Source organism: Leopardus geoffroyi, chromosome A1 (assembly GCF_018350155.1).
Source record: "Leopardus geoffroyi isolate Oge1 chromosome A1, O.geoffroyi_Oge1_pat1.0, whole genome shotgun sequence".
In the NCBI taxonomy this organism is placed as follows: Eukaryota; Metazoa; Chordata; class Mammalia; order Carnivora; family Felidae; genus Leopardus; species Leopardus geoffroyi.
The window spans coordinates 201,393,233-201,410,656 of NC_059326.1; the positions used below are offsets into that span (position 1 = coordinate 201,393,233).

The window sequence follows — 17,424 nt, forward strand, 5'->3', positions numbered from 1 at the left end:
CCATATACCTGCTAAGTTTAACAAGTTTCAAACAACACATTGTATTTGTGACAGGTCAAAATAAACAGCAACCCTTACCCATGAGAACAAGACAAGTCAGTGCCTGAGTACAGTTAAGAATTATTTTCTGGAGACAGAATATTTTTTTTAACCTCCCTACTGAAATTCCTTGATTTTGTGAAACTTGAGTTTTATCTTTTTTCATCTGGCACACGGTTGTGAGACTGAGCCCAGGCAGGGAAAAGCATGATATGGATTTGTGGTGCCTCCAAAGCTGGGAGATGATGGTGTTTGTATCACTACCACATTAAGCACATAACCAAATGACTCTCATCCACATTTATGGTTAGTTTTCAACAGAGGCAGTATTATCTATTCCACACCAATTACATACACATACACAGAATGCTGTTTGCAAACTACAAGAATAGTAAATAACAAGATGTAACTAGAAACCCTGCCTCCCTTTTGAAACAAGAGAAAAATCCCATAGGGAAGGATCAAAATTATAATTAATTTAACCTCAATTAATCTAAAGTGGCAAGCCACAAATCCTTGATTGTAAATCCCCAAGCTTGGCTATCTGTCCTTCCAAAGTTGGCATTTGCAACCAAGCTCTGTCCCAAAGGTCCCCCTGCTCCCAAGTGGATGCCAGTGCCAGCCTCTTTGTGGGGGAAGCCAGCTGAGGATCAAGGAAGACTTCCACGGTTTGCCCAGCGAAGTGGTCGTGAACACACTGGAAAGTCACGTCACTTCTTTGTGCTCCTGGGGAAAGAAAGGGCGCTCTGCTGCTCAGGGACACCCTGTCCAAGATGGTGACGCATCCTTCTCGGTACATTGAGGTGGGGGGGGGGGGGAGACAGCTTATTACTGAACTAAATGTTTTTATTGATCGCCCTTGAGTCAGAGCTCACTGACCCCGCAAACCATAAATGGCTATAGCGTAGAACTGTCATTTCCAGGCAGCAAGAAGAGATACCGGATTAGTCCAAGACACCTCGCCCTAGGCTTCCTCGCACAGTCCCTCCACCCCCCCTCGCCTCCCAAGGTTCGGAAAAAAGAAAAGGGCCGGGGAGGGTTTCCCGTAGGCCCTCGAGGAGGGGGGCGGGTGGCGCTGGATAGAAGGGGAGGAAGCCGGGCGGAGTTGCCGAAAGCGCTCTAGCGAGCGGGGCCGGAGCGGACAGCCGGGCGCTGGCGACACCCCCACCCGGAGTCGGTGGCCAGAACGCGAAGCGGCCAGGGCGCGGGTTCCGAAAAACAAATGACCGTTTTGCAGCATTCCCACCAAACAATAAAGCGAGCTGTAAAGCCTCAGGTGCTGTGTTTGTTGTGCCGTCTGTGCGGAGCAGTGGCTCCGGCAAGGGTGAGCGCAGCGCAGTGGGCCGGGGGAGCGCCTCTTCGGCTGATTCCAGGGAAAGATAAGGAGCCGCCGAGCCACCAGCTCTGTCTAGACTCGCGACCTCACAAGTCAAGCGCCTTGTTTGGATTAGCCCTCCAGATCTGCCAACCTGATCAACTCCTGAAAGAGAAGGGCCCACCAACACCCTTTTTTCCTCTCCCGGACCACGATTGTCCCTACTTTAAGGGATCAAGGGCTGACGTGCCTGCAGGAGTCGCGGGGCTGGTTAGACCAGTGTCGGGTCCCCACTTCTTAGCGCCCAGCCACCCCGCGGGAAATGCACCCGAGGGAAGCACCCCTAGGAAGACCGGCAAAAATAAGCAGCCAGCCACCTCAATCAAATCCACAAATAACACCACCTCGAAATAAACGCGAACTTTCAATCAATGGAATGGAAAGGGGATCCCAGGCAAGGAGAAGACGCAGTGGAATCTCCCCCAGGACTGTCGTAAAGTGCCTTTCCCCTACCTGGCGGAAAGCAATCTTACCCCACATTTTTTTCTTCCAAATCTAGGCGTCCCCTTTGGGGTGGGGGTGGGGGTTTCCTTTTAGACCGCTTTGGTTACCACCGCCGAGCGCTTTTCCAAAAGATAATTAAGCATAAAGAGTTGAAAAATAAATTTAAAAAAATAAAAAGGGTCAAGCAGTCTTAAGTGCGGCTCTGGGGAGAGACTGGCTTCCCCAAGGCACAGAAACTGGCTTCTCAGAGCCAACAGCGTAAGCGCCATAAAAATTAAAGGATGTGATAGTAACAACGCTCACAGCAAACACTCGCAGCGTTCCCTCCCGCCCCTCCCCCTCCTACGCTCTCTGTGAACCAACTTCTCTGTCTACACTTCAGAAGTCTCCGGGAGGTGTGGAGAGATCCTCCATCATGACTTGGGACATTGTAAGCTGTGAAGTTTATGTTTGTGGCGCCTGGGCTCAAACAGCCATTCAGTGGCTTGCTCAGTTATCAAGAAAACAACAATCAGAAAAGATCAGTAAACAGAATCAGCTGCCAGCGCCCTGAATTAACTACTTGCATTTTAGCTTAAAAACATTAACCCACACTGTACAAGTTAATTATTTTTATTTCAAATAGTTAGCAAGAATTCAAGATTTGGGGCCAGTTTTGAAGTAACATTTTTAAAATAAAGGTACACACAGAAAATCCTTTCCCCTTTTCTCCCTGAACCTCCAAAGAAAATTTGACTTGCCTTGTTGTGACTAATCTTTAATTGTTGATTAGCAGAAAGGAAGTAAATAGAACAGAAATCAAGCATAATTTGGATTATAAATTTCTCTTACAAAAATTGACTAAACTTTACAAATAAGAAAATAAGTAGTTCTGCTTAGTTTACTTGTAGTAGGGGTGGGATTAAAAACCCAAATTGGTTGAATTCCATCCACACATAGCTCTTCTCATGGTTTAGACAAAATTTTAACTTTTTTTCTCATTTTTTTAAAGAAAATGGAAAAGACTAAGTAAATCCACATGGGGCTTACAAGAGATATATCAATGAAAACGATCTTATGGCTTAAAAGTTCAAGGTGCTAGGGAAATGCCAACTACTTCTAGGTACCTTAAAAGCACATTGTCTTTTGGCTACTAGTCAAAAGAATAAGATAGACCAAAAAAAGAGGTCAATGCAATGAGTCTAACAAGCTGGTTAGGATGAATAGCAGCAGAGCATCACAGAGTCATATATTTAATCTGGAATTCCAAAAAAAAAAAACCCTTGTGAATTGGTAAGTGGGTACACACACCCACGAAGAATGTCAAATAACCAGAAATGTTATTTCAACGAAGAAAAAAAGTCTCTTCAAATATGGTTTTGACTTAGAAAAGAACTTTTTGAATGGTAAGGAAAGCCAGGTCCATTTAATGAAAGGGAAAGAGAGACAGTAAACTCAAATAGAAGATGTTATTGCTCTGAAACAATGGGGGGGGGCGGGGAGGGATCCTCTCTGAGTATAGATGTTGATGTGGATTCCCTGATTTAAGGAGAGCATCCTGGATGTTTTTAGTTGCATTGCGTTTTAGCTTGCAGAAGCTGGAGGAAATGAGTCATAATATCCAGAAGGAAGAATTCAGAGTAATAAGGGGAGGGAGGATCAAAGATAATAGCAAACAGGAGGAATTTCATTAGAAGAGCACAGCTCAAAGCTAGGTCTCCAGAGGTGTACAGGGAAGAGGAGAGTATGTGCGAGAGATGGTTTGCAAACAAGGAGACATTTCAGCTACACATTTTAGAGCACATGCTGAGGAGTCTAGAAGGGAACACACCTTTCATATGAATAATACAAGAACTAGAATGCAATCGACCCATCAATCCATTCTCAGCCATCAGGCAACAAATATCTTGAATCTAGCAAGTGAAACCAAATTGTTCATCACTCCCCTCCCAAATTACTGTACTTAAATTCAAGCTGTGGACCTCAGAAGAGTCTGATATATATATGTAAAACATCACCTCCTTCACCACCTCCCCACCCCTAATCTTGGGAATAAATGTCAGGATGAGAAAGCATCACAAAGATGTGTGCCTCATTTAAGTCCCTGATTGCATTCAAACCCTAAATAAAGTTTGTGGGTTCCCCCCCCCCCCCATCTAACCTCTACAGAGTCCACCAGAGGCTATGGCTGGAAAAAGGAACTTAATGGTCTCCAAACGAGGGCTTGGGAGATGAGTAACTTTGCAGACACCAATATTCAGGTTGGACCTACTTATCTTTGCACTTATTATTTAGAATTCCCAAATATGATGGGGAGGAAAAAGGAAAACTGAAAAGGCAGGCAAATAGAAATGATGAGCGGGAAGGTAAAAGAGTCAAGTCTGATGCCAGAGATTAGAGAGAGATAAGAGAGAGAGACAGAGAGAGAGAGAGAGAGAGAGGGATCTTTTCAGGAAAAGATCTGTGTGAGATAAGACATAACTCCTGTTTTTCTCAACAGAAGACCACAAGCCATTATTACCGCCGGCCAAATTATTACCCCTCTGTGAAGAATTAGACACAACAATCAAAGTAATCAACGGGCATGTCTAATGCACTGTAACATTTTCAATGCAAAGTTTGTTTTCTCTCTGCCCCCACGTTAGAGCCTGTAATTAACCCGTTATGTAGAACGATGCCAAACAAAAGCCTAATTGAGGCTCGTTTCCCGACTTGCGGCAGGTTTGGAGAGGGTGAAAGCGACGTGAGAGCCCGGGAGCCGCGGGGCTCACCCGGCCTCCAGCCGGGCCTCCGAGCTGCTCCCGGTCAGGGGTCCGAAGGGGCACGCGCCACAAGACACACGATTAGGGTATGTTAGCTCTCGTATTTATTAAGAATTGTCAGATATTTAAAACGCCATGACACTCGCGCATACAAACGCATCCATTTTCTAAAGAGTCCAAGTATCATCCTGGGGTGGAGGAAGGAAGGGGGACAGGGTGGAGCCCCAAATCCCAGCTCGACACCCGCAATCGAAGAAGCACCAAGAAGCCTGATTTCGGGCAGGGCCCTTTATCTATCCCTGGGTTCTGGCTCCCACACGGGAACCCCCCTAAACGCCCGGGGCCGGGGAGGCGGGGAGCGTGGGAGCGCTCGTGCCCGTGGCTCCGAGCGCCGCGAGGGCCTGCACAGCACGCGCCGCGGCCCCAGCCCGCAGAAGGCGGTCCCCCGACGGAGCCTTGGCCGCGGTTCTCGGCACCGGCCAGACAGCCTTCCGAGGGTTAGGGAGTTGGGAGTTGGGGGAGAAAGGGGAAGGGGGAGGGGAGGAGGAAACAAGTTGGGGGTGGGGAAGAGAGACCAGAAAAGACGTACGCTGACTGCTCTGGGAATTGCTGAGAAAACTCTCTCGGCCTGCTCTTCCTGCGCAAAGAAAGCAGCATTTCTCAATCGGCTGACAGCCGCCACCGGTAAATAATGGTCATACCTCACTGACCAGGCAGAAAGGCTCTCTTTTAGCAAGAGCTTATACTTGAAATATGGGTCATTTCAACAATCCTAAGCAGGAGACTTTGGTATAAAGCACTTACTCCAAGAAAATAAAATAGAGACTCGGAATCAAAACGCATTTCAAGCAGGACCTTCTTCCTATTTGGGGTGGGGTGGGGTGGGGTGGAGTGGGGTGGAGTGGGTCGGGCAAGAAAGGGGAGGAGAGGTGGGGGGTAGAACGGAGGACAGCATCTCATTTTCAAAAAAGCAGTTAGTAACATTATCACAGCTGAGAACTAAAGGATTCCAACCAGTTTTGATTCAACTATTAAAATGCAAACTGGCAAGTTCGACCTTAACTATTTGCAATAAAACATCACACCTATTGTATGTCAGTCTACCCCGTTCACATGCAGTCCTTAATTGCAGACATTTTAATGGCTTACTTGTAAACATATAAAAGAGGGACCCTGGATCATTGCATTTATTTATTTATCTATGCCAAACATTTATTAGTGAAATAGTCCTGAAGATATAATTCTACATATGGCGCTTTGATTTCACATAATATTTAAGAAAAAAGACAAAACACATAGAATTAGACATATAATTCAAAGACCACGGTATAACCTTTATCTTTTTTTTTTTTACTTCAGCAAACAAAAAATGTCAAATGACATGAAAAGTGGCAAGTCTTTCGACAATAAATAATAAATTACTTTATAATTTTTGCAATGCAAGAGCAAACAAAAAAAAAAAGTTTCCTTTTTTTTTCCTCTTTATTTCCAGAGAGAGAGAAAACAGTCATTTTAACCAATAACTATACACATCTTTGGGGGAAAAGTTCTTGGACAGACACAAGTCAAACACAATCCCGAGACGCTTGTGGCAAAATAGAGGTAACCTTGTTGCAATGCTTTATAAGTTGGTTTTTAAATTTGAATTCAAAAACCTTTAAAGTCGCTTCTGACTTCTTGATAGAGGATGGATCTCAAAAAAAAAAAAAAAAAAAAAAACGAAGAAGAAGAAGAAGAAGAAGAAGAAGAAGGGGGAGGGGCAAAAGTAAAAAAGAAACCAGCTACAGGACATGCTAAGAGACCCAGGATTTCAATTAACCCCGTGTTAAAGTCAACGAAAAACATCGCAAACCAACGCAGCTCCACCTTCCTGAAAGGACTTTCAGCCAAGGAGGCCAGTTTTCTCTTCCTGCTCACTTGCCGGAGCTCCTGTTTGGCAAGGCAATGACCAATATAGAAACAGCACCATTCAGAATAGGATGGACTAGAAAATCTCTATTTCTGCTTTTCTCTAGCTGTGCAGTGAAATGAAAATGCTTTTTTTGAGATCCTTGAATATAAATCCTCTACGTTTTAAAAACGTCTTTTTTTTTTTTTTTCAGTACTCCTAAGGTCATTGGATAGCGTATGTTGGGTTTGGGTTTTGTTTGTTGTTTAATTCTAGTAAAATCCCATGATTGTCTTCACAGTGTTGCTACCATATCACCTTGTCATTAAAACAGACTTCGTGCATTTCATGGAGCATTCATTTCTCGATTCAGTTTTCATTGACTGGGTCGTTAAATACTTTTGTTTCGGAGTTCAACATTATACTTTCCCACTTTCTCCAACAGGGAAAAAAAAATACATCTGAATGAATGTTCCTCATGCCTCAATAGGACTGGCTACCATGCTGTTAGGTGTATCTGGGAGCTGAGAGGACATCGACGCCACTTCACTGCCAGTGGAATTAGAGCCCGGTCCTCCTTCTGAAAAATTCACCTGCACAGAAGGTTGAGAAATGAATAAAGGAGGCTGCGACTGTATTCCTAAAAGGATTATAAGCTTGTCCTATGTGTCTATGCATGGACAAGTGTTTGTGTGTATAGATGGATACGTAGATAAAGATATCCACAGAGATCATTGAGTTTCAACAGGCTTAAAGAAAGCCCTCAAAGAAAAGAACTTGAGAAGAAAACCTCTCGCTTTCCCATCTTTCAAGAGATCTCTGTTTTAACTGAAACTGAATTCCCAACATTATGTTGCATTAAATTATTTAAGAACAAATGTGTTTCCCACTGTAAAATGGCATCGCAACTCTACCATGCATGCTCGAAATAAAATTATCCTGCTGGCTACATGTTGCCCTGGGAGCAGGCGACTTCGCAGTCTCTAGGCATCAAAGCCTCTCTTCTTGAGTTGGAAAATCCATAACACACGCTCAGATCGCTCAGATCGTGTGACAGGAGATTCAGAGGAGGCTCCACAGAACAATGATTAACTCCTCAGAGGGTTCACGGCGTGGGCTTTCTTCCTTGTTGCTGGTCCTGATGCCTTCTGGCCTTTCTCTCTTTCTCTTTCTCTCTCTCTTTAAATCAGGCTCTTCCTTCCAAGAGGAGCCCCATATATTATAACGTCATCGCGTTATAAATATCTGCCTCCTTCTTTTAAACCGAAAGTATTGTGTTGCTGTTGGAAACCTCCTTCTCCACTCTGTCCCCAACCCTCCGCCCTCCTGTCTTGGCTTCCCTCCCACTGCTCTCATCTAACACTAAAGTTTTAGAAGGTACAAACACTTCGCTGCCCTGAACCCTCCTCTTACCTGCCTTCTATGACCCGGGTTTTGCTTAAATAACACATAAGATTAACCTCACTTTAAAATAAGTTCTTTTTCCTAATTCCAGAGTCTACCTTCCTTTCTATCCTATTAAACTTTCCCATGGTGAGGTTAAGGGGCTTCTCCAATTTATCTAGCTTCTAGCCTGGCCCACTTACAAATGTAAAGCTGGGCCCAGTCCTTGTAACCACTGCCTCTGGTCTCTTACCTAACTGTTGCCACAGAGAAAGAAAATGCTCTCCAGGTAAATGCGAGGGTGAAAAGCTAACCTCAACTCAAGTTTTATTTTCCAAGAAAGGAACAAAGTTTTTAGAATAGATCTTGTTTTACAGAACAAGATTCTATAGGGCTGTTAACTCTTAAATAAAAAGAAAATTATGTGTATATATGCCATATCACAAAGTACACATATTTAATAATTACTTGTCTTGCTCCTCAAGCCTTTTGTAGGCATAAGGTAAGTTAATTTTCCCTTCTCTGGATGTGTAAAACATATTAATGCTAAAACAGGTTTTCATGTGCCGTCTCTCTGATTGGTAGAACTCTTGCTTCTTTTGCTGTACATCCCCCAGAGTATGTGATTGTGTATACCCGTCTGAACTCATACACTTAAAATGTTAAAGCAGTCCTACATTTTAGATTAAGATAGTCCTAGAAAGGAATAATAGTAACAAAGTATCAATCATACCCTTAAATAACTGAACTCTTTACTGATATATTTGAAAATTATACCCAGCCAAGTGCCCATTGATAATAACGTGGATTGTGTCTTACATCAGTTATTATTACAAACAGCTAGATTTAGGTCTTTAAATATGCCATTCTCTAGGAGCTGAAGAGAGAATAAATTTACTATTTGCTGAACAAAATGTCAAGGTGATCTCTAAAGTCCCTTCCAGCTCTAAAAGTCTGAGATGTATGATTGTGCAACCCTGCACGCCTCCCCACACATGTCTAGTTAGTCTGATACCTTGAAGTCACACCCCAAAGAAGGCCCGGCTGATAGGAAATTCAACCTATATGGTCAAGTTATGAACTCACAGAAAAGACTCACAAGAGGTTTGTTTTCCTTGAGTGCGTGCCTCCTCTCCACCAAGCCTCCTTCCTCTCTTCCTGACCCTGGGGCCAGGGAGGCACCCTCCCCACTGAATCCTTCCTGTGTGACAGTTAAACCAGAATCTTCTTTTTGTCGGGGATTCAGCCTCCTGACTCCAAGAGCTGAGACTTACCAGTTGCTGAAAAGCAGGCTGATCTATGTCACTCTGCAAGGCGAAGTCACTCAGTACTTTCCAAGGCGGCTGGTAACTTTGCACCTCCACTGGGTTTGCCTGCAAGCCACCATCGTGTCTCTCTGGACTGGCAGCCACCATGGGAGTTCCTGTCATCCCCTGGATATTCTGTGAATAGGCCCCCCCCAATCCCAACATGTTAATGACCAAACTCCCTCCCTCCATTGTCTGCACAGGCTAAGCAAATAAACCCTGGCATTATCTTATCTATATAGTGACTATTATTGACTCAGTTAATCTGCTGCATGTATGGATATTAGCCAGAGTCCAGTTTTGTTTTATTGTATTTTGTTTTTCTGCTTCTGTGGGCGGGACTAGTAGGTCTGCTTGGATCTTATTAAACTGTGTTCTATTCTGATTTTCTCCTCTCCTTTCCTTTTACATTCACAGCATATCCCAATTCCCCACATCTGCCTTCACAGGCCATAGCATCACAGAAGCAGAAAGCTGAGGCAAAAGAGGCCTCCAGGCAGCCTCCAGACATGGTGGTTTTCTGGGCAGTTTCAGTTAGTTAGATTTTCAGTTACATTTTCTACAGGCAGTTCTCTTCACAGCGCCAGCCCCCACCCCCAAGGGTTTAGGTCTGGCGGCTATTGTGCTATGACGCACTCACCAACCTGAAAAGTGCCCCAGACCAGGCTTGGCTGGCCTGCCAAGTTTAATGACAGCAGGGGTTTTATGGCATTTAAAAATAGGGCTGAAGCGGTAAAAAGAAAAAAAAAAGTTCTTTAGTTTAACTCAATCAGGAAGCCTGTGGAGTGGGTGCTGGCATGGGCCTGGGATGACAGTAGATAATAATATCTCTGGAAGCCTGGGCTAGACCTAGAGCAGAGGGTGTCCTGTTTTCACAGGTCACCTTGGGGGACCTCACTGACCTGAGGGCGCTGGGGGCACACCCAGAGGGTTGCCTGGGTGACCTACCCATCAAACCTCTGAATTAGATAGGGAACCAAGGAATTGTCCCTCTCTCCGGTGCCTGGGGAACTGACAACCTGAAAGCTGGTAAAATGGAGCCAGGCCTTGCTGCTGCCTGCCCATGCAGGGGTGACCGCATCCTTCTGGTTCCAGCCTAGGGGTATGGTTGAAGGGCACCCCACTGGGCAGGTGGCCGGTGCGGCTATTTCTCCCCTGGGCACAGGTGGAGGTAAGGGGCTGCTGGCTCCTGCCCTGGAGCAGGATGGAACCCACGTGCAGGCCAACCTGGGTAGCCGCCAAGCACCTCACACTCTTGCTCTGCTCCCGCCCCCCCCCCGCCCCCCCCCCCCCCCCCCCCCCGCAAGTCCCCTAACCGGCTCCAGGGCCACTCACAGTTTTGTCATTGGGCTGCTGCTGCTGGAGCTGCTTCATCATGATGCTCCGCTTCTTGTCCTTGCACCGCTTGTTTTGAAACCAGACCCGGATCACGCGGGGACTGAGGCCTGTCATCTCCACCAGTTGCTCCTTCATGAGCGCGTCTGGCCGGGGGTTGGCGGCATAGCAGGTCCGCAAGGTGTGCAGCTGCTTCTCGTTCAGCACAGTCCGAACGCGGGTGGTCTTCTCGGGCTGCTTGTGCACATGGGGCCGCAGGGCCGGCTGCCGGGCAGAGATGGGCTCGGCTGTGAGGCAAGGGGCACTGAGGTGAGTGCGGGCCAGGCCGGGCTGCTCACCCTCCCGTGCTGTGCCGCAGGGACAATGGCTTGCTTTGCAGCCTCCACAGACAAAGCAGGGGAGGCAGAGGTAGGGACCACGGAAGCAAAAGGGAGAATGAAATCTGACTTTCTAGTCTGAGAGGTCAATGCTGACTAGTTTAGGCCCAGAACGCAGCCTCTACCCTTGCTCTGGTCAACATAGCCTCAGAAAAGGGGTGGCCGTCTCAGGGGTAGCATCTTTCAGCATTGTTTCTCTTTCCTCCAGGCCTTTCTTCATACCCAGACTGGGCCCAGGTTACTGGAGAACCCCCACTTCTAGACTCTTGGGCAAAGGCCACAGAAGGTGCTAGGAAAGGAAACGGAGTATACCCCAGCATCAGCCAGAGACACTACACCAGCCAAGGGGTCTCTAATGCAAAGACCCAAGAGAATTCTGCCAGAAAGCCTTGAACTTCAGTCCAGAGGGGGCAATCGTGTCAAGGGGCTAAAGAAATTCAGTATTTCGACCATAACTCCAGTCCTTGATCTTTCCTACTACTAAATCTACCTGGCCGTTCCTGAGATGGGCTGACTCCACGCAAAGGAAAACCGAAACTGTAGAGCTGCAGATAAATGACAGCTGGGAAGTGTTCTGTCTCCTGACTTCCTCCCAGTATTTCTGCCTCTCCTCTGTCTCCCCACAAGCACAGCACAGGTTGCACAGGACAGAAATCACCACTCTGGCTTTGCCCATGTGCAAGCTAGTCACATATTCCCCTAGAAGAGAAGTCTTAGAGCCTCTGAAAAAGCAGAGTGGGAAGACCCGGGTTTCCTCAACATCAGTGTCTAGTGAGAATTGATACTTTAAAAATGTGCCAGGTAGATCTACTCATGAGGGGAAGAAAGGCTGGGAAACGTCATCTGCCTTCTTAGGGAAGGCCTCGTCCTGGCCAACCTTGCTTTACTTCAACTCTCCTTCTTGGGGAAGGGCTCTCTGAAATGTATGGCACAAATCCTGCACCTTCCAGGACCCCTAGGGTCAGGTCAAAACCTACTGGGTCAATTCAGTGTTATAGCGACAAGCCTGAAGATGAAATCCTCACCAAATCACATAGAATGAGTGGTTTAAAGAGGCAGGCTCCTTTTAAAAGTCAATTACTCCGGGTTAGCTTGTTGACAGTTTTAAATCACAGCTCTGTGCAATGGCCTGCAGTTATTGGACTGTATCTTTTCACGTCCATTCTTTCACAAAAGTACACACATTTTAAAAACGTTTTAGCGTGTGGGCCAGTTGCAAGGAAGAGGGATTTGAGGGGCTAAATGACTTACGGCTACCTGAGCTTCCTTCATTGGGTTAAAGGAAGAAGCTCCAGGGCCCAGAGCTCCACCCCTTTAATTAGGCAGCGGCAGGAAGAATACCTGGCGGAGAGCTGAAGCCCATTTTCAGTAAGCCGCGGTTTGGAGGCCAAGGTGAACTGGAAGTACTGTTTGGACGTGTGTGTACATGTAAGCGCAAGTGGTGTACATTTATGTGTACCCATATATAGACACACAGCCGCGTAGGTGTGCTGGACGGGACGGGCGAGGGGGGGGGGCGGGTGCGGTGAGCCAGGGGACACAGTGAAAGCACTGAACCTTGCGCAAAAGAGCAAAGCGCTGTGCAAACTGCCCCCAGAACACTTCCTTAAACTGCCTGCCGCTGCGCAGCGACTGCCCTGTGGCTGCCAGGGTCGCTGAGGTCGGTAGCCGCCGCGCTGGCTGGGGGCGGCGCTGGCCTAGCCCAGAACCAGCCTCCCCTCGCCGGCCTCCCTCCGGGCAAGGAGTACCTGCCATTTGCAGCGGCCGCGCCGGGTGCAGAGGGCTGAGCGGATCACCGGCGCCCAGGCTGGCCCTCTCCACCACGTCGTGGTCTGCACGGCAGAAGAGCCCGTCCTCCCGAAGCGCGAACTCATCCCCAGGGATGAGCTGACGGCTGCAAGCCACGCAGCGGAAACACTCGATGTGGTACACCTTGGAGCGGGCGCGCATCACGAAGTCGTTCTTGCTGAAGCCGATGCTGCACTTGGCGCATTTGATCCCGTACAACCTGCGCGGGGGGCCGGCGGAGGCGAGGAGAGAAACACAGAGAGAGGGATCACTTCAAGCCGGCATGGCCCGGGCCCAAGACTGCAGATGACCCCAGCCACAACGCCCTGCGTCACGGAAGTCAGCATCCGCCGACTAGCTGAGAATGGGAGGATAGAAACGGTTTTCTCTCTTCTTCTCCCTTTCTTTTACCCCCCTTTCCTTTCCTATGAACCTCCATGTCTCTGTCCGTCCGCACCTACTAGCTCAGAACAGCCGCAAAATAAAAATGTTTGATGCGTTTGAAACCTGGGCCTCTGTTCCAGCCATCAGTCCCAGGGTAACCCTTATAGCTCTTGGCAGAAAAGAGTCCGGGTGACTCTAGTAGCCACTGGCCCTACACTTTCGCCTTCCTATCCCCCAATTTCTGCTGCTAGAAATGTCTCCAAAACTGCTACAAAAAGTCCTTCCAAGATAATAAGAGGCTAGGGGATGAGATTATCAGCGCACTCGGTCTGTAAATATGCACAAATGCACAAGCAGAGTAGCAAAATGAAACCTCTGAGGGTTTCCAGATCCCCTTCTGCACAATAACCACGTTGCAGTTTTTCCCTAAGGATTTTTCCTCCCGCAACAATGTTCACACAAAGTTTTCCTCTCCAATCTTTCTTTTATTATCTTTGAAATTTGCTCCTGCTCCCTCAATCTTTCTCAAGTTGTTGAAGCATCTACTTCTATTTCAGTTTGCTTGAGAACCAAGACCAGCGAGAAAAATGAAAAGACCCACTTCTAAGGTCTTCCTCGCTGATCTTACCCTACAAGGGACAATCCTTGTAGGTTCCACCTAGGGGGCACTGCCCTGGCCCCCTCTCCAGCTCAGTAAAAACAGAAGTGGGAACATTTCTACAAACAGAATGGACCAGAGGAAAAGATCCATACAAAGTAGGGGGAGGGCACCTCACTCCCCCCTCCAGGAGACAAACCTAAATAGTCCCCCTGTTCTGCTTTTAAAAGGACAGGAGTTCAAAGGGGGGACACACACACACACACACACACACTCACATAACAGAGAGAGAGAGAGAGAAAGAGAGAGAGAGAGAGAGGAGGGAGAGGGAGAGGGGGAGAGAAAAGGTAAAAGCGATTGGCTCCTTTTATAAATGTGTATGCAGAATTAGATACAGGAAGGTCTGTATGCAGTTGAGCAAAACCCTATCTCCATAGGAGGAAAGATAGTCCTAGAGGTGCAAAGTGAGCTCTCCCTCTCCAGAATCTTAAGCTCACACACTAGTCAAGTAAACAATGAAAACGGCTCATTTGTCAGAGGTTAGAAGGTAGATTCAAAAGTTTTTCCTCCCTCCGCCTACTCTATGTGAGATCTTCCATTTCATAGGATGAGGACTTTACCTTGCCTGTGACCAAACAATTTGGAAAATCCCTCCCCCTTCCTCTAGTTCCCCACATCCCCTATTTCCTCCCGCTCTCTCCCTGCAAAGTATTAATAACTCCCCAACTGCTCAGTTTTACCTATCAAGATTATACTATTTCATGATTTTGCAGTAAGAAAAAGCGTTGGGCACTAAGTGGACAGGGAAAAATTGTGACTGCATACTTAAATCTTGGCTAAACTTTAATATAAGTTCTCGGCTCCAGAAATTCTGTAACTTACAAAAGCTAATTACTTGTTAATAGACACTGGAGAGTTTTTTAAAAAATATATACATAATACTTTGATATTATTTAACATAATAGTGAAGATGTTATCTCTTCCGTTTGTTATTAAAACAATAAAATTTTCTTTAGGAATTCTACTTGCTTCCTAAGGCAGAAAATGAAATTTCTGACATATATATACACAGGTTAGAGAAAATTTGAGATTCGTGAACATGAAGTTAAGGCACAAAATAAACTGAAAGAGAATGAGAAAAAAAAAGGAAAACTCAGAAAGTTCCCAATGTGGTGTTAGTCTTGTCAGTATGGGCAATTCGCTCATTTTATCAGTTACCAGATTTTAATGTGAGAAAGGAAGCTGTTCAATTATCTAAATATACCAATTGTTCGTAGACAGATGATGAGCAATTTGATCTGCTCTGTCTAATTCATCAGCTCAGATAAGATAAGAAAGAAAAGATAGTCAGATGTCACCAAAGGGTTAATATTTAAAAAGATTAAATATCCGGTCTTTTTGCAGGGAATATTTGGGTTGGTTTTGAAATTTTCCAAGAAGGGACTCTTGCCCTAAGAGTAAAAGGGGCAATATTTCTATCTGCACTTTCAAAGTGCACTTCTAAACATCCTTACTTCAAACTTTTATTTTGCGTATTGCATTGACATTTCCACAGAATTTGTAAGTTACTAAAATACTGAACTATAAAAAATAAACGAATAGGGAAAAACACCGCATGATATAATAAAAATCAACCTTTTAAAAAAGAGAATTTAGAAACCCGAATTATCCATCTTTAAATTTCTGTTTGTTTGTTTTGGAAGGGGGAGGGTAAAAGAAGAACACAATTTGACCATCACAAATTCCAAGAGCCATTAAACCAGCTTCACTACCGCAACTTATAAAAACCAATACTGAGTTGTGGGGTTCCCCCCCCCCACAAACAGTGAAAGAAACAGAATAGTGCAATTTATGTAACACATTTAAAGGGTAACTTTTCCACACCGGCTCCCACTAAGGCAAACTTCGCAAAAGACAAAGCCACGTCCAATAATAAAAAAGGAGTAGAGAGAGACAGGGAAATCTCACAAAATTAAGGAAGCAATATAAATGGCGTACCTGATATAATCCCTTTTACAGTAGGTTTTCCCATCTCTAACAAAGCAGGTACAGCTCTCGTCCAAATACTGATTACACTCTGCACATTTCAAACATGCCGCATGCCATTCCAAATCCGGAGAAACCCTCAGAATATACTGATCGTGAATTTGATTGCCGCAACCAACACATAGGGAAATCAGACGTTTTTCTGAAATGAAAATAAATACATGATTGACTAACCGTTTACTTCCTACAGAGATAAACACACTTTTAGTGTCGTTCTCTTATAGGGCGTACTCTGGGAGTTTTTCCCCCCCTTTCTTTCTTCTTCTTCCTCTTCTCCTTTTTTTTTTTTTTTTTCTTTTCAAGAGTATTGCACTTTGGGATGGTAATTGAAGTGTGCCATCAAAACCTTGACTCATTTTAAAAAAGGAGGTGGAATATATGTAAAATGCAGATTTGAATAGTCTACATTTGTAAGCCTAGCACGCAATCAAACCCGTTCATTTTGTATTTCTTTTTCCTCCCTCCTCCCTCTCTGCCATAATCATCGGGAAAGATTATGGATAAGTCAAGTCAAAGAAAAGGTTTTGACTAGAAGCGTTAAGTGAACGCTTATATTTTTCATGAAGCACGCTCTTAAATAGCACATAGGACTGGATATTGTTAGCAAGAGCAGGCATCAATACAGTTGTCACTCGTTCTCTTTTGCAAGTCTAATGCTAATTCACATCTCCGGGTATTGTATGCACAGGCAGACCTTTGCAACAGAATAACCTTCTCGGGGAGCTCAAGACTCCCGAAGAGGAAACCACCGATTAGCACCAGAAGGCTAGGGTTTTGGAGGGCATACAGGCGAATTCAGACACAAGGTACGATCAGTCTCCCCAAGATCAGAAACGACAGCAAGCATGCAGGCGTGGCGGCAACAAGGAAAAAAAAAAAAAAAAAAAAAAAAAAAAAAGCCACCTTTTCTCTCTCTCCAGGCAATGACTCCAACTCTGAAGAGCTCTTGGCACCCGTGCCTGAGAGAGACCCGCGCACAAGAACAGCACACCGAGCCCCACAAGGTAAAATAGCCTCTTACTTTTTGGTGGATCGCCCATGTCTCCCATATCTGTAAGAGGGAGTAATGTCCACAGTGAAATGGTGGTTGTACAGTTGGTGAACAGCCCTCAGAGAGGATGCTGGAGCTGTGGCTAAGTGGGAAATAGTGGCCCCTGGGGTTGCCAAGGCTGAGAGAGCCGCTGCCCGGCTGCGCCGCGCCCTCGCGGAGCTGGGAGTCCAGTTTAAGCCGGCGGAGTTGGCGGAGCAGAGGCGCTGCGGCGGCGGCGGACTCGACGCGGCTCGGGCACCTCTCTTCCTTATCTCTTACTCAAACTTCTCTGCTCCAACTCAGCTCCATCGCCATTGGTCTGACGCAGCGCGCGGGGACGTCAGGCGAGCGCCGCGCCCATTGGCTGCGGGGCGCGCGGCGCAGCTGTTCTGATTATCATATTTCAGCCTCGCCGCCGCCGTGCGCCACTGACCGCTCGGCGAGCCCGCGGGAGAGGATTAGGGCTCCCGAGGCAACTTGCTCCGGGCTCAGGCCGCTCTCTCCCCCGAAGCTCGGGCTGCCCGGCTGCTCTGGCTTCTGGCCTGCCTCTCCTTCTCCTGCTCCTCCTCCTGTCCCCCTCCCTCGCTCCTTCCCGAACGTGCCGCCAGCGCCCTCGCCTCCTGTCGCGCTGCTCCACCGCCCTGCGCTCCTGGGGTCCCCGCAATCCGGCTGGCCGTGCTGCGCGCGGG

At 46.5% G+C, this 17,424-nt stretch overlaps 1 protein-coding gene across 1 annotated transcript; it reads right to left on the minus strand.

The window, feature by feature from the left end:
* Window positions 1-4,688: 4,688 nt before the first annotated feature.
* On the minus strand, window positions 4,689-17,021 carry ISL1 (ISL LIM homeobox 1). The gene is made up of 6 exons (XM_045438352.1): window positions 16,727-17,021; window positions 15,658-15,847; window positions 12,638-12,897; window positions 10,513-10,799; window positions 9,145-9,312; window positions 4,689-7,080 (listed from the first exon to the last, which is right to left on the minus strand). The coding sequence occupies exons 1-6, from the start codon at window positions 16,752-16,754 to the stop codon at window positions 6,964-6,966; spliced, it is 1,050 nt and encodes a 349-aa protein (XP_045294308.1). The 5' UTR covers window positions 16,755-17,021; the 3' UTR covers window positions 4,689-6,963.
* Window positions 17,022-17,424: the final 403 nt, after the last annotated feature.